The 23,242-nt window shown below is 37.4% G+C and overlaps 1 protein-coding gene across 2 annotated transcripts in view; it reads left to right on the top strand.

Annotated features, from left to right (window-relative positions):
- The window catches only part of rab27b (RAB27B, member RAS oncogene family), a 78,219-nt gene extending 55,424 nt beyond the window's left edge, over window positions 1-22,795 (top strand). For both annotated transcript variants that reach the window (XM_067423467.1, XM_067423468.1), the window contains exons 2-6: window positions 7,424-7,595; window positions 11,380-11,465; window positions 13,944-14,047; window positions 14,346-14,469; window positions 18,228-22,795. In XM_067423467.1, the coding sequence (XP_067279568.1) occupies window positions 7,424-7,595; window positions 11,380-11,465; window positions 13,944-14,047; window positions 14,346-14,469; window positions 18,228-18,414 (673 nt within the window). In that variant the 3' untranslated portion in view covers window positions 18,415-22,795. The remainder of the gene's footprint in view (window positions 1-7,423; window positions 7,596-11,379; window positions 11,466-13,943; window positions 14,048-14,345; window positions 14,470-18,227) is intronic.
- Window positions 22,796-23,242: the final 447 nt, after the last annotated feature.

Here is a 23,242-nt window from a genome sequence, read left to right as displayed (position 1 = left end):
TTGTTGAGCATCATATTTGAGCTAAATGGTAAATGGACTGCATTTATATAGAGCTTTTATCCAAAGCGCTTCACATATCGCCTCACATTCACCCATTCATACACCGACGGCGATGTCAGCCATGTAAGGCGCCATCCAGCTCGTCGGGAGCAGCTGGGGTTAGGTGTCTTGCTCATGGACACTTCGACACTTGGTCAAGTGGAACCGGGGATTGAACCACCAACCTTCTGGTTTGTAGACAACCTACATGAACCACTGAGCCACTGCCGCCCCATGCTTTCATGGCTTTTATGTTTTAAGTTTTACAGCATGTAATGCAATACAATGATGATTGCGAGACGAACAAATAATCCTTGCTCAAAAGCCTGATGATCATATTTGATAAAAAAAAGATGTATGAATAATCAAGTAAACCTCAGTCGCCCTGTCTATGCAAATGTGCATGACCTTTCACTGAAATCAATATCAGATTCTGTCTTCTGTAAACCCCTGAACAACAGACGTGTGTCGTTCCTCAGTTTGACGTAACCACACAGGACTAACCTTCGTTCAGATTGTGTTCCTGACATCACTGCATATAAAAGTGGCCTCTGAGGGTTGAGTGATCAGATTGTGATTTTGTGATTTTATTTACACTAATATTTACTTTTTATATCAAAATTGTTCCAAGGAAGGAACAGTGGTGAACCGGCCACAGGGTCATGGGCGGCCAAGGCTCATTGATGCACGTGGGGAGTGAAGGCTGGCCCGTGGGGTCCGATCAAACAGACGAGATACTGGAGCTCAAACTGCTCCAGAAGTTAATGCTGGTTCTGATAGAAAGCTGTCAGAATACACAGAGCAGCTCAGTTTGTTGTGTATGGGGCGGCATAGCCGCTGACCAGTCAGGTGCCCATGCTGACCCCTGACCCCGCCGAAAGCACCAACAGTGGCCCGTGTGATCAGAACTGGACCACTGTTCTCTGAGATCTTGTGTACTAGAAGTATAGGCATTGGATTTCAGCGAATTAGGATTAAACGCAGACAAGAAATTGCATGTTTTATTTATAGGAGACGGTGAGAAAGATTTGATGTTGTAATCACAGATGTGTGTGTGAGACTGATCTGCTGATCACATGAGGAAGCGTATCAGGGTCATGTGCACAGATGAATGAAGCTCTTTTCAACTTTCTCTCATGAACTCGAGTGAATCTGAGCGTTGGCTGCAGGCCGTGGTGTGTTTGCTGTTGCGTCTCACACAGACAGCTGTTGCCCACACGTATAAATGAGATTATATGAGCGCTGTAGAAACGGCCCCGGGGCCCACTGGACCCTGAGAGAGAGACGCACCTCTGAGATATTGTTCCATCTGTCTATTTCTTGTTTTGTTATGTTGTGTTTTATTTAGTGTTTTAATAGTGAGCAGTAATATCTAGAGGGCATATATTGTCAGTGTCAGGCGGAAACCTCTTATCTACATTTTTTTTTAAATAAATCCTTGCTATTAGTCACCTTTTATGTCTGTCTGAGGATTTTATAAATATGTAATCATCTGAAGCTTGTAACTCCATTGGCTCCTCAAACTGTCAGTCAAACCTCATAACTCCGCCCCCTCTATCAGGAATGAAGTGCTGGAGCGTCTCTGCCTGTTTGCAATGCAATGGTAAATAAAGAAGTGTTTGTTTGAGATATACAGTCTTGTTCAAAATAATAGCAGTACAATGTGACTAACCAGAATAATCAAGGTTTTTAGTATATTTTTTATTGCTACGTGGCAAACAAGTTACCAGTAGGTTCAGTAGATTCTCAGAAAACAAATGAGACCCAGCATTCATGATATGCACGCTCTTAAGGCTGTGCAATTGGGCAATTAGTTGAATTAGTTGAAAGGGGTGTGTTCAAAAAAATAGCAGTGTGGCATTCAATCACTGAGGTCATCAATTTTGTGAAGAAACAGGTGTGAATCAGGTGGCCCCTATTTAAAGGGGTACTTCACCGCTGGGAAGATGAATCTGTATTTAAACTGGGTCATTAATGTAGTAGAAATGTGAAATTATTTTTGAATTTGGTGCCTTCTAGACTGAGAAAAGACAGAAAATGTATTTTTGTCCCATGGGGATGAAAGACTACAATTCCCAGAATGCTTCGCTGCCCTGTGAGGCCATTCCCAACGCCACCAACTTGATTACAGTGACTGAGTTAGAGGAGACACTACAATTAAAAACTGAACGTGTGTGTTCAATATAATGAGTGAGTCACCGCGCGAGTCTCACAGCACTGAGCACTAACTGCAGGAGTGATGAGAGCTGAGGTAATCGCGACTACACTCGCGGCATACATTCACAACGTGAGTTCGGTCTGGCGCGTTTCAGTTCATGCCTTTACAAGCTTAACTTTCATAGAAATTAATTTGAGAAGTTAAAAGACTTACATTGTATGCACACCATAGCTCCGTTTAAATGAGTGCCTGTAGCTGAGCTGAGCTCTCCCTGCAAGCTGAGTGTAATCTCCCATCCCCCATGCGCAGATTCATGCAGAACATGCATGAACATGCATTCAAAACATGCGGAAATGGCTCCCTCTGCTGGCTGTAGTCTTTAGCCTTTAGGCAAACATTCCTCCTATGATGCAAAAATCGTCAATTTGCATCATAGGAGGAATTTTTCCAGAAATAAAATGCATAAATCTCTTGTCTTAGGGAGATATGAGGGGGGAAAGCACAATAATTTGAATATACTCCAGGGTTTCTACTGATACAAAGCCATATGCTAATCGCTGAAGTAACCCTTTAAGGATGAAGCCAACACTTGTTGAACATGCATTTGAAAGCTGAGGAAAATGGGTCGTTCAAGACATTGTTCAGAAGAACAGCGTACTTTGATTAAAAAGTTGATTAGAGAGGGGAAAACCTATAAAGAGGTGCAAAAAATGATAGGCTGTTCAGCTAAAATGATCTCCAATGCCTTAAAATGGAGAGCAAAACCAGAGAGACGTGGAAGAAAACGGAAGACAACCATCAAAATGGATAGAAGAATAACCAGAATGGCAACGGCTCAGCCAATGATCACCTCCAGGATGATCAAAGACAGTCTGGAGTTACCTGTAAGTACTGTGACAGTTAGAAGACGTCTGTGTGAAGCTAATCTATTTTCAAGAATCCCCCGCAAAGTCCCTCTGTTAAAAAAAAGGCATGTGCAGAAGAGGTTACAATTTGCCAAAGAACACATCAACTGGCCTAAAGAGAAATGGAGGAAGATTTTGTGGACTGATGAGAGTAAAATTGTTCTTTTTGGGTCCAAGGGCCACAGGCAGTTTGTGAGACGACCCCCAAACTCTGAATTCAAGCCACAGTACACAGTGAAGACAGTGAAGAATGGAGGTGCAAGCATCATGATATGGGCATGTTTCTCCTACTATGGTGTTGGACCTATTTATCGCATACCAGGGATCATGGATCAGTTTGCATATGTTAAAATACTTGAAGAGGTCATGTTGCCCTATGCTGAAGAGGACATGCCCTTGAAACGGTTGTTTCAACAAGACAATGACCCAAAACACACTAGTAAACGGGCAAAGTCTTGGTTCCAAACCAACAAAATTAATGTTATGGAGTGGCCAGCCCAATCTCCAGACCTTAATCCAATTGAGAACTTGTGGGGTGATATCAAAAATGCTGTTTCTGAAGCAAAACCAAGAAATGTGAATGAATTGTGGAATGTTGTTAAAGAATCATGGAGTGGAATAACAGCTGAGAGGTGCCACAAGTTGGTTGACTCCATGCCACACAGATGTCAAGCAGTTTTAAAAAACTGTGGTCATACAACTAAATATTAGTTTAGTGATTCACAGGATTGCTAAATCCCAGAAAAAAAATGTTTGTACAAAATAGTTTTGAGTTTGTACAGTCAAAGGTAGACACTGCTATTTTTTTGAACACACGCCTTTCAACTAATTGCCCAATTGCACAGCCTTAAGAGCGTGCATATCATGAATGCTGGGTCTTGTTTGTTTTCTGACAATCTACTGAACCTACTGGTAACTTGTTTGCCACGTAGCAATAAAAAAGATACTAAAAACCTTGATTATTCTGGTTAGTTACATTGTACTGCTATTATTTTGAACAAGACTGTATATATATGTTAATGTTTTATGCATCTGAGGATCGAAGAATAGCGTTATAATAATAATAATATAATAATAAATTTTATTTTATATAGCGCCTTTAAATGTTACATCTCAAAGCACTTTACATAACAATATGAATTGAAAATACACATAACATTACAGGCAGTTAAAAAAAAACAACAGCAACAAAGTAGACAAATGAATCACATAAAAGCTATCCTAAAATAATATGTTTTGAGTGATGATTTAAAAACACTAAGGGATTCTGCATTCCTAATCTCAGAGGGCAGGGAATTCCACAACTTAGGAGCCAAAGAAGAAAAAGCCCGATCACCCATAGTTTTCAACCGTGTTGTTTGGACAGTTAAAAGACCAGCTTCAGGGGAGCGTAGAGCACGTGTTGGTGTATAGAGGGTTAAAAGCTCACACAAATAATGAGGGGCCAAATTATTCAAGGCCTTATACGTGAGCATTAGAATTTTAAAATCAATATGAAAACTAACAGGAAGCCAGTGCAATTTTTCCAGGATTGGAGTGATGTGCTCCCTTGGACTGGTCCTAGTTAGAATTCTAGCAGCTGAATTTTGTACCAACTGTAATTTACTCCAGCCAGGCAGCAATGCATTACAGTAATCAATGCGTGAAAAAACAAAAGTGTTGATTAACTTTTCTGCCACAGAGAAAGTCAACATGGGACGTAATTTTGCAATGTTTTTTAGATGAAAAAATGATGTTTTGACTGTATTACGAACCTGATGGTCAAATGTTAAGTTGGCATCAAATATCACCCCCAGATTTTTCAGTTTAGTTTGAAATTGTAAAGCAGAGCCATTCACACTTAAGGTTATGGACTTTACGCAACTGATGAGGTGAACCAATAAGCATTACTTCAGTTTTGTCACTGTTTAGACAGAGAACATTTTCAGACATCCATTGTCTAATCTCAGTAAAACATTGAGAAAGAAAAGACACAGGCATATTGACATCAGGTTTTGAATAGGGCTGGGTATCAATTCAGATGTTCCAATTCGATTTGATTTCGATTCACAAGCCCTCAAATCGATTCGATTCTCGATTCTATTTTGGATTCTCGATTCTATTTTGGATTCTCGATTCAACTCAAATGAATATAGAATACAAATACTAAAGGTATTTATAAAAAAGAACAGTGAACATAAGTGGGTAATTAAAAAGAAATGAAGTGCCACAAACCTGTGTATTAAACTTTATTTTAGGTACACCTGAGTACATTAAAACAGAACGCATCTCTATATTTCAAATACATACAGCTGTTAAATACAATTTTGATGCAACTTTATTCTAAACATTTTTTATCTGAGAAGTATTTTATGGATGTTTTGATATATTTATTCTAAAACATAAAAAGGATATTGGATGATTTTTTTTAGCAATTTTCAGTACACGACAAGCTTTTCTTGCGATTTTGCCGCTCGTCATGTGTGCATTTACTTTTCATACATGAGAAACACTTTCATTATTTTTTTACAGTCTATGGTTAATTCCTGGAGTAGCTGCCGTGGTAACGGACAACAATACCTTCACGTGCTGACTTAAGTTGACTGTGGACTAACTATTATTTGAGGAAATCTGGTTATAATATAAGCTATTAGGGTTTGAATTATTGATCCAGCGCTGTATATGGACTATAATTTGAATATGTCTATAATGGCTAACGTACGTGCTTAAGTGACTGCTCAAGTTTGATCCTAATGCAAGGCATTATGTGATCTATTTTTAGCGGTTGTGTGCTCGGCTTTGTGTGTGTTTTCGGCAAATGGTTCCGCAGATTTTTAGTATTACTACAGCATTTCACCACAGCCTTATAAAGGCGACAACGCACTGGAAGCGGCCATTTAAACACTGAATGGATAAATGATGTGCGCCTCTTGCTCCTTTGGAAGATCACGCAAGGCAAATGGGTGACTTCTAGTGGAGAAGACTAGTAATTAGATTTACATTAATCTTGTGTTCAATGTTAGCGGAAATAAATATGGGGAAAAAATTGATTCGTGGCCTTTGATAATCAATTCTGAATCGATTAGATTTTAAAAAACAATTAATCGAAAAATCGATTTTTTTTGCCCAGCCCTAGTTTTGAATGTATATAAATCTGAGTGTCATCGGCATAAAAGTGAAAGTTAAGACCAAGAGTTCCTAAAAGTTGGCCAAGTGGAAAGATGTAAATATTAAAAAGTAAAGGGCCCAAAACTGATCCCTGGGGAACACCAGAGTGCACTACACCGACCTCAGACCTGCAATAACCCATCACAACAAACTGCCTGCGATCAGAAAGGTAGGACCTAAACCACTGTAATGCAGTTTCAGAAACTCCAGACAGTCTGTAAACGGGTGATTAAAATGGAATGATCTATAGTGTCAAAAGCGGCACTAAGATCAAGAAGAATCAGTAAAGACAGACGACCAGAATCAGAAGCCATTAACAAGTCATTAGTGACCTTAACTAACGCTGTTTCAGTACTGTGGAGTTTGCGGAATCCAGACTGTAGTGGCTCAAAAAGGTCATTGGAGGAAAGATGAGAAAGCAGTTGAGAAGCCACGGTTTGTTCTAAAATTTTGGCGAGGAATGGAAGATTTGAGATGGGACACAAATTATTCCGATTATCAGAATCCATGTTGTTTGTTTTTGGTATAGGGGTGACAGCAGCAGTTTTAAGTGCTGCTCGAACGACACCAGTACACAGAGAGTTATTAATGATTCTCAAAACAACAGGAGAGAGGGAATCAAAACATGATTTAAAAAGACAAGATGGTATAGGATCAACTCTGGAAGTTGAGGCTTTCAGTTTTGAGACCAAAGTAGAAAGAGACTGGGAGTCGTGAATAACAAAGTTATAAGGCACCATAGCTATACATTGACAAATAAATTCAGTTATTTTGAACTTTGTGTTAAAATAATGGTTTCCACAAAAAAGCAGCAAAAATATATAATAATGATGTATATATAAATACACACACATGCATGTATACATTTTAACAAAAATGTGTTTATATATATATATATATATATATACTGTATAATATTCTGTATATATAAACCATGCTGTTAAAATCGTAGAGCTCAAATGCATATTTTCATAATTGCTTTTCCTTAATGTATTTTTTTTAGTTAATTTAATATTTATTTTTTTAGATCAGTCTGTCTCTTATCTGAGCTTTTCTCTTTTTTTAATTGATTTATTTTGTCTAAACTCTTTGATGTGTTTGTGTTGCTGTGTGAAGTCAGATTTGATATGCTGAGAGTGTGTGTTTGCTGTAACATGGTGTTTTTTCCCCGCAGGTTCAGCTCCAGCAGCACTATGACCGATGGAGATTACGACTATCTGATCAAACTCCTGGCTCTGGGAGACTCCGGAGTGGGCAAGACCACCTTCCTCTACCGCTACACCGACAACAAGTTCAACCCCAAATTCATCACCACTGTGGGCATCGATTTCAGGGAAAAGAGAGTGGTTAGTGTCCGAACCGTTCCTCTGTGTCTTTAGAGCGGCTCTCGAGTTACGAGCTTTGATCTGTCCTGTGAGTTCGACCCTCCATCCTCGTGTAATTGGCTCATAAGTCAGTGTGTGTGTGTGTGAGGGTGATAAAGTTTATTGATGCAGATCATAAAGTGTGAAGAGCCGCACACAATGGACTCCACACACTCTTGAGCGTGGCGAGCGGATCTCTCTTTACTGGAGCCGGAGCTCAGTCTGTTTGCAGAGATGCTGACGCGGCTTATCAAGCTTTGCTCCGTTTTACAACAAATCTATGAAAACTACAGCTCGCTCGCTCTCTCACTCGCTCTATAAATACAGTTTTGTCTGAATTTTGGCTTAAAAGACAGAAGAGAAATTAGGTTGTCTATGTCATTTATTCATATATATACATTTTTCACACATTCAATTTCATATATTAGTTCTTTATTGCTTTAGTGTTTATATTTTATATATATATATATATATATATATATATATATATATATATATATATATATATATATATATATATATATATATATATATATATATATATATATATAAACACTTAATTTTCATTTATAAATTCATTATTAGAGCAATAAAGAATTAATATATGAAATTGAATGTGTGAAAAATGTAAAGGGTTTTGAATAGTGACTTGAATTAGTTGGTGAGTCAGTTTGAATCGATTCAGTGAAGTTTGAACCAATTCACATGTAAATCAAACTCTAACAGTGTTTTAGAAAAGCATCAAAAGAGCAATAAAAAGTAATAAATGAAATTATATGCATGAAAAATGCTTTATAAAGGATTTTGGGTAGTGATTTGAATGAGTCGGTGAGCCAATTTTGAATCGATTCAGTGAAGTTTGAACCAATTCACATGTAATTCGAACTCTAACAGTGTTTTTGCAATAGATCAAAAGAGCAATAAAAAGTAATAAATGAAAATGAATGGATGAAAAATGCTTTATAACGGATTTTAAGTTGTGATTCGAATGGGTTGGTGAGCCCGTTTTGAATCGATTCAGTGAAGTTTGAATCGATTCATAGATGTGAATCAAATTCTTAAGTGTTTTTGCAATAGATCAAAAGAGGAATAATTAATTTATAAAATGTAATGTATGACAAATGCTTTATGAATGATTTTGAGTTATTCAAATTATTTGGGGAGTCAGGTTTTTGAATCAATTCAGTGACATTTGAACTAATTCACAACAGCGTTTTTGCAATTGGTCAAAAGAACAATAATAAATAACATGAAATTGAATATATAAAAATGCTTTATGAAGTGCTCTGAGCAGTGATTTAAATGAACTGGCCAGTCAGCGTTTTCAATCGCAATTTTAGAACGCAACAATTCGACTTTGACAGAGTTTGAAGGGTTTCAGTGTTTTAGATTAAATTAATGTTCATGACTCACAAGACCACACACACACTCTTCCACCCACTGAACAAGCCTGAGCTGATCTGAAAAGATCGATAATGAGAATGAGGCCTGAACTTCTCAAACACACTCACAGTATGAATCATCAGGACACTCACACAAACACATTTACACACTCTCTCACGACACATATCACATATACACACTCAACACACATACACAGACTCACACACACACCCTCTATCGCTCCCTCTGTCAAACACACACACACTCACATATACACACTCAACACGCACCCACATGCAGATTTACACGCACGTACTCACATATACGCACACACACTCACACACTCACTCTCTCTCACACACTCGCACACTCTCTCACACACACTCGCACGCTCTCTCTCTCTCTCTCTCTCTCTAGGTGAAGTTTTATCTTATCAATTGTTTATTTTTGGGCCAAAATATTCTGTTAGTCAAAAAAAATTTTTTGTTTTATTGAATTTTTTGTTTGGAACTGCCAAACTTGCTATTTGGAAAACAAGAAAAAAAAAACAAGATTCTTGAAAAAGATGCTTTAGATCCTTTGATGATGTTCAAGGGTTGGGTAGCAGCAAGACTCAGGATAGAACATGCATATTATAAGTTGGTTGGGTGCTTGCCAATGTTTGTGACTACTTGGGCACACACACACTCGCGCACACACACTCACACATATATACACTCGACACACACACACTCACTCACTCAGGCCCCGTCCACACGAAGCCAGCGCTTTCCCAATCCGATCTTTTTTTCCCCTCGTTTCAAGAAATATCTGCGTCCACACGGGATTAAGAAAACGGACTAAAAACGATGTAGTTTGCATGCCAGGCCAGTGTGTGGCGCTGTAATTCTGCCACAGAAATACACTAAAAACGGAGAAGAAGAGTTGTGGCTAGAAGGGGTATAGCAGTGGTCGGAGGTGAGGCAAAATCTCACAATAAAATAACAATAAATACATTTGCTACTTAACAGATGTGTTTTATTAACGTCTACACCTACCCCAACCCAAAACATACCCTTACAGTAATGCAGATACGGTCATTAAATGACGTGATATTGATGTGCGCATGCACAGTGCCCGTAGTTGTATCCCTTTAACTCTTTCACCGTGCTGGACGTAGTGTGATGACATCGCCGTTTCAGAAAATATACGGATTCGCTGTACACACGAAGACGGAAGAAGATCGTTTTCAGATTTATCCGCTTTGGGACCCGGTTTCAGAAAATATCGGATTCATGCTTCTAAAACGCCGGATCCGTGTGGACGGGGCCTCACTCTTTCACACACACACACACACACACACACACACACACACACACACACACACACACACACACACACACACACACACACACACACACACACACACACACACATACACAAACTCCCTCTCTCTCTCTCTCTCTCTTTCTCACTCACACGCTCACACACACACACACACACACACACACACACACACGTTGGTCTATGTGGTTTACAGGGACTCTCCATAGGCGTAATGGTTTTTATACTGTACAAACCGTATTTTCTATCCCCTTACACTGCCCCTGCCCCTAAACCTACCCAACACACACACACACACACACACACACACACACTGCCCCTAAACCTTCCCATCACAGGAAACATTCTGCATTTTTACTTGTCAAAAAAACATCATTTAGTTTTTTTAAGGCAATTTGAATTATGAGGACATTTGATATGTCCTCATAAACCACATTTATAGTGTAATACCAGTGTAATACCCATGTAGTTATACAAATTTGTGTCCTCATAAACCACATAAACAGGCTCACACACATATACACACACTCTTTCTTTCTCTCTCTCTCTCTCTCTCTTTCTCTCTCTCTCTCTCTCTCTCTTTCAGACACACACACACACACACACACACATATACACACACTCTCTCTCTATCTCTCTCTCTCGCTCTCTCTCTCTCACACACACACACACTCTCTCTCTCTCTCTATCTCTCACACACACACGCTCACACTCACACATATACACACTCACCACACACACACACCCACCCACAAACACAGACTCGCACACACTCCCTCTCTCCAACACACACACTCTATATCTCTGTTTTTGGGTTGTTTTCTGATCTTTTTCTGTTCACAGAATCTTTCAGAGACTCTTTAAATGTCATAGATGAAGTGGGCAGGAAGACAGCGAGATGAAAGCATCCATCCCAGCATGCACTGCGGCTCAGCAGATCAATAAACCGAGCAGAAGTTCACCCGTATCCGAGCGTCTGAATCCTGTTGGAGACGTTTCTGTGCTGAGTGTTAGCCGTGAACACTACGCTGTGTGTGATTTTTCTTCTGTCTGTCTCCAGGTTTATACGACCAACAGCCCCAATGGGACGACGGGCAAGACGTTTAAGGTTCACCTGCAGCTTTGGGACACGGCGGGACAGGAGAGGTGTGTGTTCTTCTCCTCATATTCATTATCAGACAAAGCTTTCCCAGTGTCGCCTTCATACACACGATCCAATTCAGATTCATTTAACTATTAAGATACTTTACAGTTCTCACTATGGTACTGTACTATGTATTAAGGATTTGTTTATTTAAATGAGTTTATTTTTTATTTAATCTAACTTTAATGTTACTTATTTTATTTATTTAAATAAATTATTTATTTTTTGTTTTATATTATTTCAACATAATATGAATTATTTGATTATAATTTAATTAAAATCATATATCATTTTAAATCAAATTATTTATGTATTTTAATATATTTAAATTTGTGTAATTAATCTTATCTTTTTATAATATAGCATAATTTTTATGTAATAATTTTAAATAAATAAAATGAATATATTAATGTATGTATATAAATATTAAAATGAATATATTATTTATATATTAATATTATTTTTATCTAATATCTTACTTATGTATGTACCATTTTTTATTATTTACTGATTATTTTATGTATCTATATATTATTATTCTAATCTAATTGTTTGTGTATTTATTTTTATATATATTTTTTAATTATTGTTTTAATACCACATTTACACTGCAGGTCTTGATGCACAATTCCGATTTGGCGACTATATCCGATTTTATTTTTTTGACGACCCGCTTACATCATCTTTTAAAAGCGGCCCGTATCCGATATTTGCATTTACACTACACACGGGCGAAACAGCCCAAGACGCTCTTAACCGGAAAAGGAAGTAAAACGGCGCGATATGCCATACATGCAGACGAAATGATTATTCATTGTTTGGCATTAAATCGGTTTGAATCGGTTTCTCTCTTTGATTCGTTCACATTAGCTGCTGCACTTTTCATTTAGAGATTGTAAGACGTTCACGTCCTCAGAAGATTAAACCCATTCAGGAAAACTGAGTGTGTTTCCGTCCTCACGCCTGTGAAGGTGATGATTGAACCAGCAGAGACTGACGCTGGTCCTGAAATAGCAAATCCACGTCTATGTTGAGGATCTGTGTTTTAGTTTTACTAGTGATGCACAAAGTCTCTTATGCACATCACGGCTGCATTAGTTATTTTACCATACATTTATTATGCATTTCAGCAATCACAATTTTAGACCACTTAAACTACAGTTTTTTAGCCTGACAAGCCAGGCCCACATCAAGATGTTTGGTCTGGAAACTCACCATTGACAGCTCAATCCGAGGGGCGGATAAACGGTCGTCTTTAAACTCCCTCTGCACGCGATAGGATAGCGCTACACCAACCAGAGCAACGAAGGTGAAGCAGAGCTCGCTGACGGATTAAACATTCGCCGTATCCGGTCGGCTAAACTCCGAACACATCTTCCCTTTTTAAGAATGACTTCAGTGCCGCTCTTTGTTCTTTTCTCAGAGAAAAGCTTAACTCCAAGTCTTCCAGAGTCGCGGTCAAAGCTGATTCGAAAGACCGCCACCGTTCGCCAGTTTCTGTGTTTACTAGAAGCACGCAAACGCAGCTCGGCCATCGTCATTATGGCCCCGCCCGCCAACTCTATACACGATGTGATTGGCCCGTCAAGAGTTTGGTGTTTACAGTTCAGAAGGGTATTGAGAGTTGCTAGACGACACTCACGGCAGATTAGATTTGCTGCCGCTAGGGTGCGTCTAGATTTCTAGGCTACCAGTTTTTGGTTTTGGACGAAAAATTTTGGTTGTCGAAATGTATATTAAATTATATTTCAATGCTTTTGGGTTCCCATGAGGAATAAAATTTTTTGTCTGTACATAAGAGACGTCTTTCAAAAACTTTTAATAATCCCAAACTTTTGACCAGGGGTGTATGCACTGCATTTTACTTATCCTCTTAGTAATGAAAACTAATTTTTGTTACAATGACCATTTAAATGTTTATATTTCAACAATGAATTGGAGAAGAAATATAATTCTGTTATTAAAACGTGTGCAATATTATTTGAGTGTTGAGTAACTCAAAGAATTTTTTGAGTATTTTTTTGATAATTAGATAATTATCTGTATCTTTTTTGTCATTTATCATATTTATCTAATTCCTATATATATATATATATATATATATATATATATATATATATATATATATATATATATATATATATATATATATATATATATATATATACAGACACACACACACACACATATATATAATTATGTATTTTAATATATTTGTTATACATTTATTTTGTCTTTATGATTTATTTAGTTTTTTGTGTTTATATATTTAATTTAAATCCAATTATTTATGTATTTATTTTGATTACATTTTTTTGTTTTTAATCTTCATTATTGTTTATGTATTAATTCATTGTTTTTCTTTAAATATTAAAGGTACGCGTTTACACTATATTCCGAGATGACGTGTCTGTACTTCAGTTTTGTAGGGAGTTGAGTCAGTGTTTGATCCGGAGTGAATGTCCGTCTGTTCTCGGCAGGTTCCGGAGTTTAACCACAGCGTTTTTCAGGGATGCGATGGGCTTCCTGCTCATGTTCGACCTGACGAGCCAACAGAGTTTCCTCAACGTCAGGAACTGGATGAGTAAGTGCCTGAACTAACCGTCTCTGACAGGATTCATGCGGGTTCAGTAGTTATAGTGCTTGCAAGAGGGGAACTGTAACTCCTCCTCCTCTTTCTTCTTCTTCTTATTTTCCTTGTTCATATATTCCTGCTGTACATTCAGTCAGAACTGGTTATTGACTCTATCAAGAGTTTTGCTGATCATTTCAACTCTTTAGATCTGCTGTTGATTCTGACACTAAAACATGAAACTGTGACTAATACTGTGTGTGTGTGTGTGTGTGTGTGTGTGTGTGTGTGTGTGTGTGTGTGTGTGTAGGTCAGCTCCAGGCTAATGCGTATTGTGAGAATCCAGATATTGTCCTTGTGGGCAATAAAGCCGATCTGTCCGACCAGAGAGAAGTTCAGGAGAAACAAGCAAAAGAACTAGCGGACAAATACGGGTGAGTTCAGTGTCACTTCATCACAGCACTGATTTTTTGTGTGTGTAATTATTATTATGGTAGCTCATGGTGCTAATATAATGCCAAGCTCATAGGTTTGACTTCCAGGTATTGCATGAACTGATGAAATGTGTAATGTCTTTGGATGAAAGCGTCTGCAAAATGCATTTTATTTTCACCTGGCCATTCATCATAATGTTGTGAATATATTTATACTTCATACATTATATATTATATAAGTATAAATATTTCATACAGCCTTGTTTTTATAATACATATTACTGTACTATATTGTTAATAAATTTCCCACAGATTCAAAAGCAATTTTTTTATTTATTTCACATTTAAAGAAATCTAGTGTTTGACAATGTCTAATGTATTCAAATGCAAAACCTGAAAATAAGTAAGCAGTTATGATCTGCAATTATTTGAGCAAATAGACTATTATTTATTAAATGGCCATACAGGCACTTAGTGGGTAATGGCATTACAAATGACAATTATTATTTTTCCAGCCATAAAATGACTCTAATTTGCCTCTTTGCATTGGAATTCTCTATTTTAACCTTAATTACTACACAAATTTTAATAGAAATAGAAAATATTTTAAGTGGTCATTAATGGACCATAATTATTGCACAAATAGTATTTAGTGCCAAAAGATCTGAAAATATTCAATAAATATTATTAAACTAAAATATAGAACATTTATTTGATTGAAAAATAGTTAAGGTCACATGACTATGATAGTAAGGAATACCTCAGGGCTAAATGCAAGAAGAGCAGACATTAATGTTAATGATGTTGCATCTCCATCACTCTCCAAAATGACACTGTAAATGCGGTTGATGCCCAATATGCATTACTGATTACCAAAAATTGCTGCAAATACCTGTATAGTGAAGCTGTTGTCTGTCCGCTTAGGCCATTTGAATGTATTGAGAGCGCCATGATCCACGTGACCGCGTGATGAACGCATGTCGCAACTCAGTTAAAACCAGAGCCGTTGCTTAACAGTTATGCCACACTAAGTGCACCAAAACGCTATTTGTTGTTTTAATTTCATATTAAAACTTTTTTTTTAAGCGTAAAACTTAGACTTTGTTTCATATCAAAAACAGATTTGGCAAATTTGATTTTTCTTGGGCAGAGTGAGACAGAGCCTGAACGTGTGTGTCCCACAACAAGTGTAAGAGTTGGTGAGCGACCGAGTGAGCTGTTAGATCAGCATTAAAGAACGATCTCAACTGTTAAATAACAGATATATGTAGTGATGGGGAGTCGACTCCAGAAGAGTTGATTCCTCGACTCTGAATAGCCCCAGAGTCGGGGTCGACTCCAGTACAGGTATCGACTCTCGGTGTCGGCTTTGTTGCGGTGTCCGAAATCACTCGTTCACTGATTGTTTACTGAATCTCTCATCTAGAGTGCATGGCAGTTGCGTGCACTATAAGCAAGGAGAGAATGAAATGAAGCGAGCCGCAGCCCGCGACGTAATACTCTGCGTCAGAGAGATGTCGCAGAAACTTTGTCACACACATTTATTTGAGTGCTTACTTTAGAAATAGTAAACAATCACACAGACTTTAGTTTTTAATTATAGGCTTCCTCCATGCTAGCTTTAGTTCAATTGATGGTATATATTATTGCAATAAATATAGATTTGGTTTCCTATGGTTAACGTCATTAAACTAACCATAAATCATAACAATTCTGACATCAAGAAGAAACGCATAAATAGTGTGCATTATTGTATACAGGCTAGTATCTTTAACTCACCTTTTAAGACAATGATCATGTGCGTTTAGCGCCATCACTCGACAATCACATCTTCTTTCGTGACTTTTCCTATAGTAAAATTATTGCCAATAGATACAGAAACACGACAGCCACAAAAGTCATCGCTAAATTGGACTAATTTGGACGGCCACGCTAAAAGTGTACGGTTTTAATAAGAGGATTTTAGGACTTTGTGTCTGGGGGAAATAATTTAAATATGTAACAACAGCAATTTTTTCTGATTTCTTACCCTGAACTTAGTAAATGGAGTCGCGGAGTCGATTCCATAGACTCCCATAGTGGGAGTCGGGAATCGGAGTCGACTCCAAAAAACCTGGAATCGAACACCTCTAGATATAAGATTCAAATAATATCAGATTTGTCTTATTTTAAATAAACGCAAAAAACAGATGAAAAATAAACGTAAGTAAGAAATGTACTTTTGTTATGGTAAAAATAAATGTTCAGCGATATCTTCCAAAGATTTTTTTATTTTTGGCGCTATTCTTTCTCTATATAGTGTTGATATGGCAACTAGTAAATACAGTTTCGTCATCCTGGCATGTGTGGAAAGTGTCAAACCATGGGTGTAATAACTAACCCGCGTTAGGTTGTGCCCCGCACTCCCCTAAAAAGCACGCCAAATTCAGTAGCCCCGCCCATCGACTCATGGAGCTGATCGGATCACGCTAGCCTGCAGCAATAAACGTGAAAGAATATAGCAAGATATTGTGGAAGAACACAGTCGCTGCATAAGCTTCCTTCGGATCATAATATTAGGAATGTGTGGTACTTCATTTATTTTTAATGAAGTTCCAGCTGACGTGGGGAAGACAATGTACGCATGTTGGCTTCATTGCACTGTGGAATCATTTGTAAACAAGTGTCAGGTCGATGCTGGATTTGCTGACGAATTGAGATTAAAACACAATATTGTGCCTTCTATATTGGATCCGACTAGCCTGACAAGCTAGACCCACATCAAGATGTTTGGTCTGGAAACTCACCATTGACGGCTCAATCCGAGGGGCGGATAAACGGTTGTCTTTAAACTCCCTCTGCACGCGATAGGATAGCGCTACACCAACCAGAGCAACGAAGGTGAAGCAGAGCTCGCTGACAGATTAAACATTCGCCGTATCCGGTCGGCAAACTCCGAAACACATCTTCCCTTCTTAAGAATGACTTCAGTGCCGTTCTTTGTTCTTTTCTCAGAGAAAAGCTTAACTCCAAGTCTTCCAGAGTCGCGGTCAAAGCTGATTCGAAAGACCGCCGTCCGCCAGTTTCTGTGTTTACTAGAAGCACGCAAACGCAACTCGGCCATCGTCATTATGTTAAGCCCCGCCCACCGACTCTACACAATGTGATTGGCCCGGCAAGAGTTAGGCGTTTACAGCTCAGAAGGGTATTGAGAGCTGCTAGATGACACTTGCGGGCAGAGTGTGTGTGTGTGTGTGTGTGTGTGTGTGTGTGTGTGTGTGTGTGTGTGTGTGTGTGTGTGTGTGTGTGTGTGTGTGTGTGTGTGTGTTCACACTAATATACAGATCGTGCGGGCCAAGTAATACAAAAATAATATTCCAATCAATCGCAGGTGGATGAGAAATAAATCATTGTGTTTGTTTGATAAAGATGTTTACGAGCCCTGTGATCGAGAGAATCATTCCGGTTGCCTCTTTCAAAGCAATCCCTCCCTAATGTGAACTGACAGCGGAGCTAAAGCTCATTAAATATGCAAATCTTATCCAATCCTAGCCGTGGGCGTTTACTTCCAAGTCTCCAGTGCGGCACGCCCATCAAAACCCAGCGTTTTGGAGAGAGCCTCAAAACCAGTGTAGAAAATAGCCTATTACTGATTAGATTGTTTTTGAATGTAAAAACCACACAAATGTCATTAGTTTAAAGTTAAAAAATTAAAAAGCCAGTTCATGACACCTTTAATATGCATATGTAACCCATTCTGCATCCTCTCCTTCTCCCAGCATTCCCTACTTCGAGACGAGTGCAGCCACCGGTGCGGAGGTGGACAAGGCTGTGATCACACTACTGGACCTGGTGATGAAGAGGATGGAGCAGTGTGTGGACAAACCCGCAGCGGACGCAAACAACACGGACGGCACCAGCAAACTGGACGCTGCGCCAGCCAACGAGAAGAAATGTGCATGTTAAAGAGCCAGGAAGTGCCCTTCCTCTAGTGGACAGGTGCGGACGTGCCGCCCATCCCGCCGACCTCCGAGCCACAGCACTCGTCTAGATCTCGCACGTCCGTCCTGACCTACTGTATTACAGATATGTGTGGACATTTGTATTTTTCATTGGAGAGTTTGTGAGAGCTGCCGTACTGCCTCGTGATCTGTAACAAACCCTGACAAATTTATCCCAGATTATAAAAGTTTGCAAATTCATCTCAAGTATTCATACACTACCAGTCAAGAGTAGGGATGCACGATATTCATCGCCCAAAGTATCGGTATCGGCCGATGGTCATTTTTAATGTTATTGTTGTATTGATATATTAAAGCCGATAAATAATGTATTATTTCCTTTAGCTGAGACACTTGTCCACTGTTCCGCAGGATGGGAAATATGATTTATATCCCTTAAAAAAAAGAAAATACAGTTCAGAGCAACATGTGCAGCGCAAGCCTGTCTTATCGGCTACATAAAATTATAATGAGAACATCATAATTGTGTGCTTTGAACATGGCTTTTAATGGTGAGATTTTGTTTTTGTAATCAGGCTAATATTTTGATGAATCGGCCAATATATCGGTGATCCGCTTTCAAATATAAAGAATTATTGTTTATTGGTATCGACCAACGTTTCCATATCGGTGCATCCCTAGTCAAAAGTTTTGCATAATTAGGATTTTGTAGTGCTTTTAAGGGAAGTCTCACCAATAAGAAATACAGTAAAAATAGTGAAATATTATTCCAATGTAAATCATCTGTTTTTTGTGTGAATATATAGTAAAGTGTGATTTATTCCTGTGATCAAAGCTGAATTTCATTACTCCAGTCTTCAGTGTCACATGACCCTTCCCTAATCATTCTCATATGAGGATTTGAAACGTTTCTGATTATTATTAGTCATATTTTTGTTGAAAATGTGATGCATTTTAATTATCAGGATTCTCTGATGAAGAGAAAATTCAAAAGAACAGAATTTATTTAAAATAGAAATATTTTGTAACATTAAAATATATTTACTGTCAGTTTTGAGTCCTTGCTAAATAAAAGTATAACTTCTGAATGTATCACGATTTCCGCAGAAATATGAACTTTTTTCAACATTGATAATGATCATAAATGAGCATCAAATCCTCATATGAGAATAATTTGTGAAGGATCATGTGACACTGAAAACTGCAGTAATGGTAAATTCAGCTTTGATCACAGGAATAAATTACACTTTACTATATATTCACATTTTTAATTGTAATAAAATTTCACTGTATTTTTAATTTAGCCTTGGTGAGCAGAAGAGACTCTTTCAAAAACATAAAAGAGTCCAAACGTTTGACCAGTTGTGCATTTCAATCTCCTGTCAGACACACAACTTTCTCCACATCAGGATTGTGGATGTGGAATCTCAATTGGACGTCTAAATGAATGTACATACAATATATGTATCCGGTAAAACAATTTGGCATTCTGATCACGTCTGATCATACGGTCTAGAAACGGTTTGTGCCAAACACTATTCCACTGCCTGCCAGAGTCGCTCTTTGGTGAATGGAAACCTGTGCATGTCTACGGGCTGGAGACGCTTCAGCTTCTGAATGTCCTGGCCTTTATTCCCTCACGTTTGTTTTATTGATTATTTGAGACGCTCGTGTCTCGTGATGACGCCTGCGGATGCGTGTCGGTGCATGCGGCCAACAGTAGGTTCACTCGCGGCTTTAGACGCCTCTCACACATGAAGATGAATATCTGACTGGAGCTCGATCACGTACAGACCTCTGGAGGGCTCCGGATTGAATCTTTAGATTGTGTTCTGTTCACATAGAAGATCATAAACAGTAGAAAGTACAGATTGATGCAAAAAAAAATTATTGAATAATTATGTTTTTATGTATATGTGAGCGGCTCCAACACAAAAAAATAACAAGGTAATTGCAACTTTTTATCCCACAATTGCAAGTTTATATTACGCAATTCTGACTTTATATCTCACAAATGCAAGTGTATGTCTCCAGGGTTATTATTGTTAAATAAAACTATTAAAAACATGCCTGTTAACTGAAATAAAGCTAATAATGTGATACATTGTATTAAATATTAGATGAAAAGTTTAGAAATGTTGTCTTGGCAAAAAACTATGTTTAAGTTCAAGCACTAAAATTATTAGCTGGAAAAAAAAGTAATAATACAATTACAAAAGCACAATGAAATGACAAAAAAAGTACATGAAAAAAAAATATATAAACTAGCAATTGGGAGTTTATATCTCACATTTGTAAGAAATAAAGACATTAATGTGAGTTATAAATTGCTATTAAGTCCAAATTTCAAGAAATACACTTGCAAATCTGAGTGAGAAAAATTCTGAATGGTGAGATGTAAACTTGCAATTGAAAGTTCAGAAGAAAAAAAAAGTCTGATAAAGAATAGTGAGCTAAAAAGTTGAAATTACCTCATTTTTTTTATTCGGTGACGGAAACAAGCTTCTATACTTCTGACCTCTGAACAGTTAAAAGAAGTGAGATATTTTAATGCATAGCCAGAATGATCTAATGATTCCAATTGTAATGTCTGGCCAGATTAATACACATCTGCTTCTGCTCTGATGGAAACACATCCAGATCATATTTCATCATATTGCATTCAGACGGATTAGGATGTTTGCATTCAGACATTATATTCACACATTTCAACATCAAACTCTCATTACTGTAAGACTGTATGAATGCTTGACTTTATTTCTCATAATACAGTGTAAAAAAATTGTTTTACAGTAAAGCAGGAAAAAGGCAGTGCAACATACTCCACTGATGTACAATTAAATATGTATTATCTTTACTGTTGCAGTAATGAGAATTTGGAGGTATTTTTGGAATTGTGAAATTTTTGAAATCCGATAAAAAAAAAAAAAATCTTGGTACTAATATTATAACAGGCTTAGTTTTTTAATGCAAAATATGTCATAATTTTTGTCTTATGAATTTGGCATGAAATAATACTACTTAAATACAATGTTTTTTGGTTTGTTTGTTTGTTTGTTTGTGTGTGTGTGAATATCATAGGCCTTATTCTTATGTCCAGGTCATATTTCACCCTATATATTTAAAATCATTATATTACGGTGATATTATTTTAATGATAATTAAACACATTTGCCTAAATGTATTCTCTCTAATTATCCTCATTCTCAGTGGTTCTCGTCACAATGACAATTACTGATATACATATCTAAATGTTTGTTTGTTTTTTGTTTTTTTTGAGTGTGTGAAATTGATCCTAAAACAAGCTTAATTCTCCTAATGCGAATTATAATGTTTTTTTTATCTTATACATTCATGGTGAAATATGAACTGCGCATGTTTTGTGAGATTCGTATGGTTATGGTTATTTTTTGAGGTCTGTATTAGCACTCAAAATGATTGAAACGGTTTCTAGAGTTCTATGTTTGTTGGATGTTTGGATTCGTATGGACCGTTTACACCAAAAATGATAACTATAAAGATAAATAATTATTATATTGATAACTATATTAGCATTCACACCTGTTTATTTTGTCTGTAGCTTTAAATGTTCGCGCTCTTTATAGCAGGATGGATTCTGATTGGCTGTCGGCGTCTAACGTTAATCAACTGAAAAACAAACTTTTAAAATGGATTCTAACGGTTATTGTTATAGTTGTGGTGTGACTGCTGTTATTTTATATTTAGATAACTTGTTATAGTTATCGTTTTTGTGTGAACGGACCTTTAACACGGTTTTATTTTGTCCTCTGGTGCCAAATCATCCCGTGCCATAATAATCACCTCAGTCCCTCATGATTCACGCCATAAAGACGCTCACAGTGAGTATTTGATGAGTGTGTGTGAGAGTGAGTGAGTTGTGTGTGTGTGTGATCGCACATGCCTTTAAATGTGACAATCTCTGGACCAACACTTCTGTTTGATGAACATTCAGATTAGCTTTTGTGTTTCTACTGAACTTCCGCTTGGCCTTGAACAGAGCCGCGTCTCTTGAGCTTCTCGTGTGTTTTAACTGGTTTAGTACCTCATGTGGTTTAAGGAATGGCTTTATGACAAAGTGATGTTGTTCTCTTAAAAGTTTACATCGAAGGATTTTCTCTCCTTGTGCCTGTAAAGATCTACTGATCAACGACACGCTGCCCAGAGTCTTTTAATAGGGTCCTGAACTCCTCTAAGCTAGTTTAGTGCATTAAAAATAACTTATATTTGGCAAAATAAAGCAGAAAATAACACAAAGAACTGAATTGTAACTGTAAAAGCAAATTAAAAAAAATTAACTCTTCGGTTTTCTTTGAGAGCGTTTATTTTTTTGTTATGCGTGTAACATGTTAATAAAGAATAAAGAAGAAAAATGCTCTGGAGTTTTTATTTGTGTGTGTGAATAATGAATTGTGTGTGTGTGTGTGTTAAAGGTGACACAAATTTAGCAAATTCTCAGTGTATAATTTAAGGCCATAAATGTCCTTAAAGGGATATTTCACCCAAAAATAAAATGTGGAGCAGTTATATGATGGATAGATTCACTTATATGGACTTTAAAAATGACCCAACAATTCACTGCCATTATAAAGCTTGGAAGAGCCAGGACATTTTTAATATAACTGATTGGATTCTTCTTTCAGACGAATGCAAATGTCATATACACCTAGGATGACTTAAAGGTGCCATCTGTAAAAATTGAGGTAAAAATATATAAAAAAATGACCTACACGCATCAAAAGAATGAGAAGAAATAAGGCGATGATGTCATTAAAAAAATGTCAAGTTATAGTGCTGCAGAGATATCAACCTTA

Source organism: Pseudorasbora parva, chromosome 18, assembly GCF_024679245.1.
Source record: "Pseudorasbora parva isolate DD20220531a chromosome 18, ASM2467924v1, whole genome shotgun sequence".
Lineage (NCBI taxonomy): Eukaryota > Metazoa > Chordata > Actinopteri > Cypriniformes > Gobionidae > Pseudorasbora > Pseudorasbora parva.
Note: the sequence above shows the minus strand (reverse complement) of the source record. Positions and strands in the feature narration are given on the sequence as shown.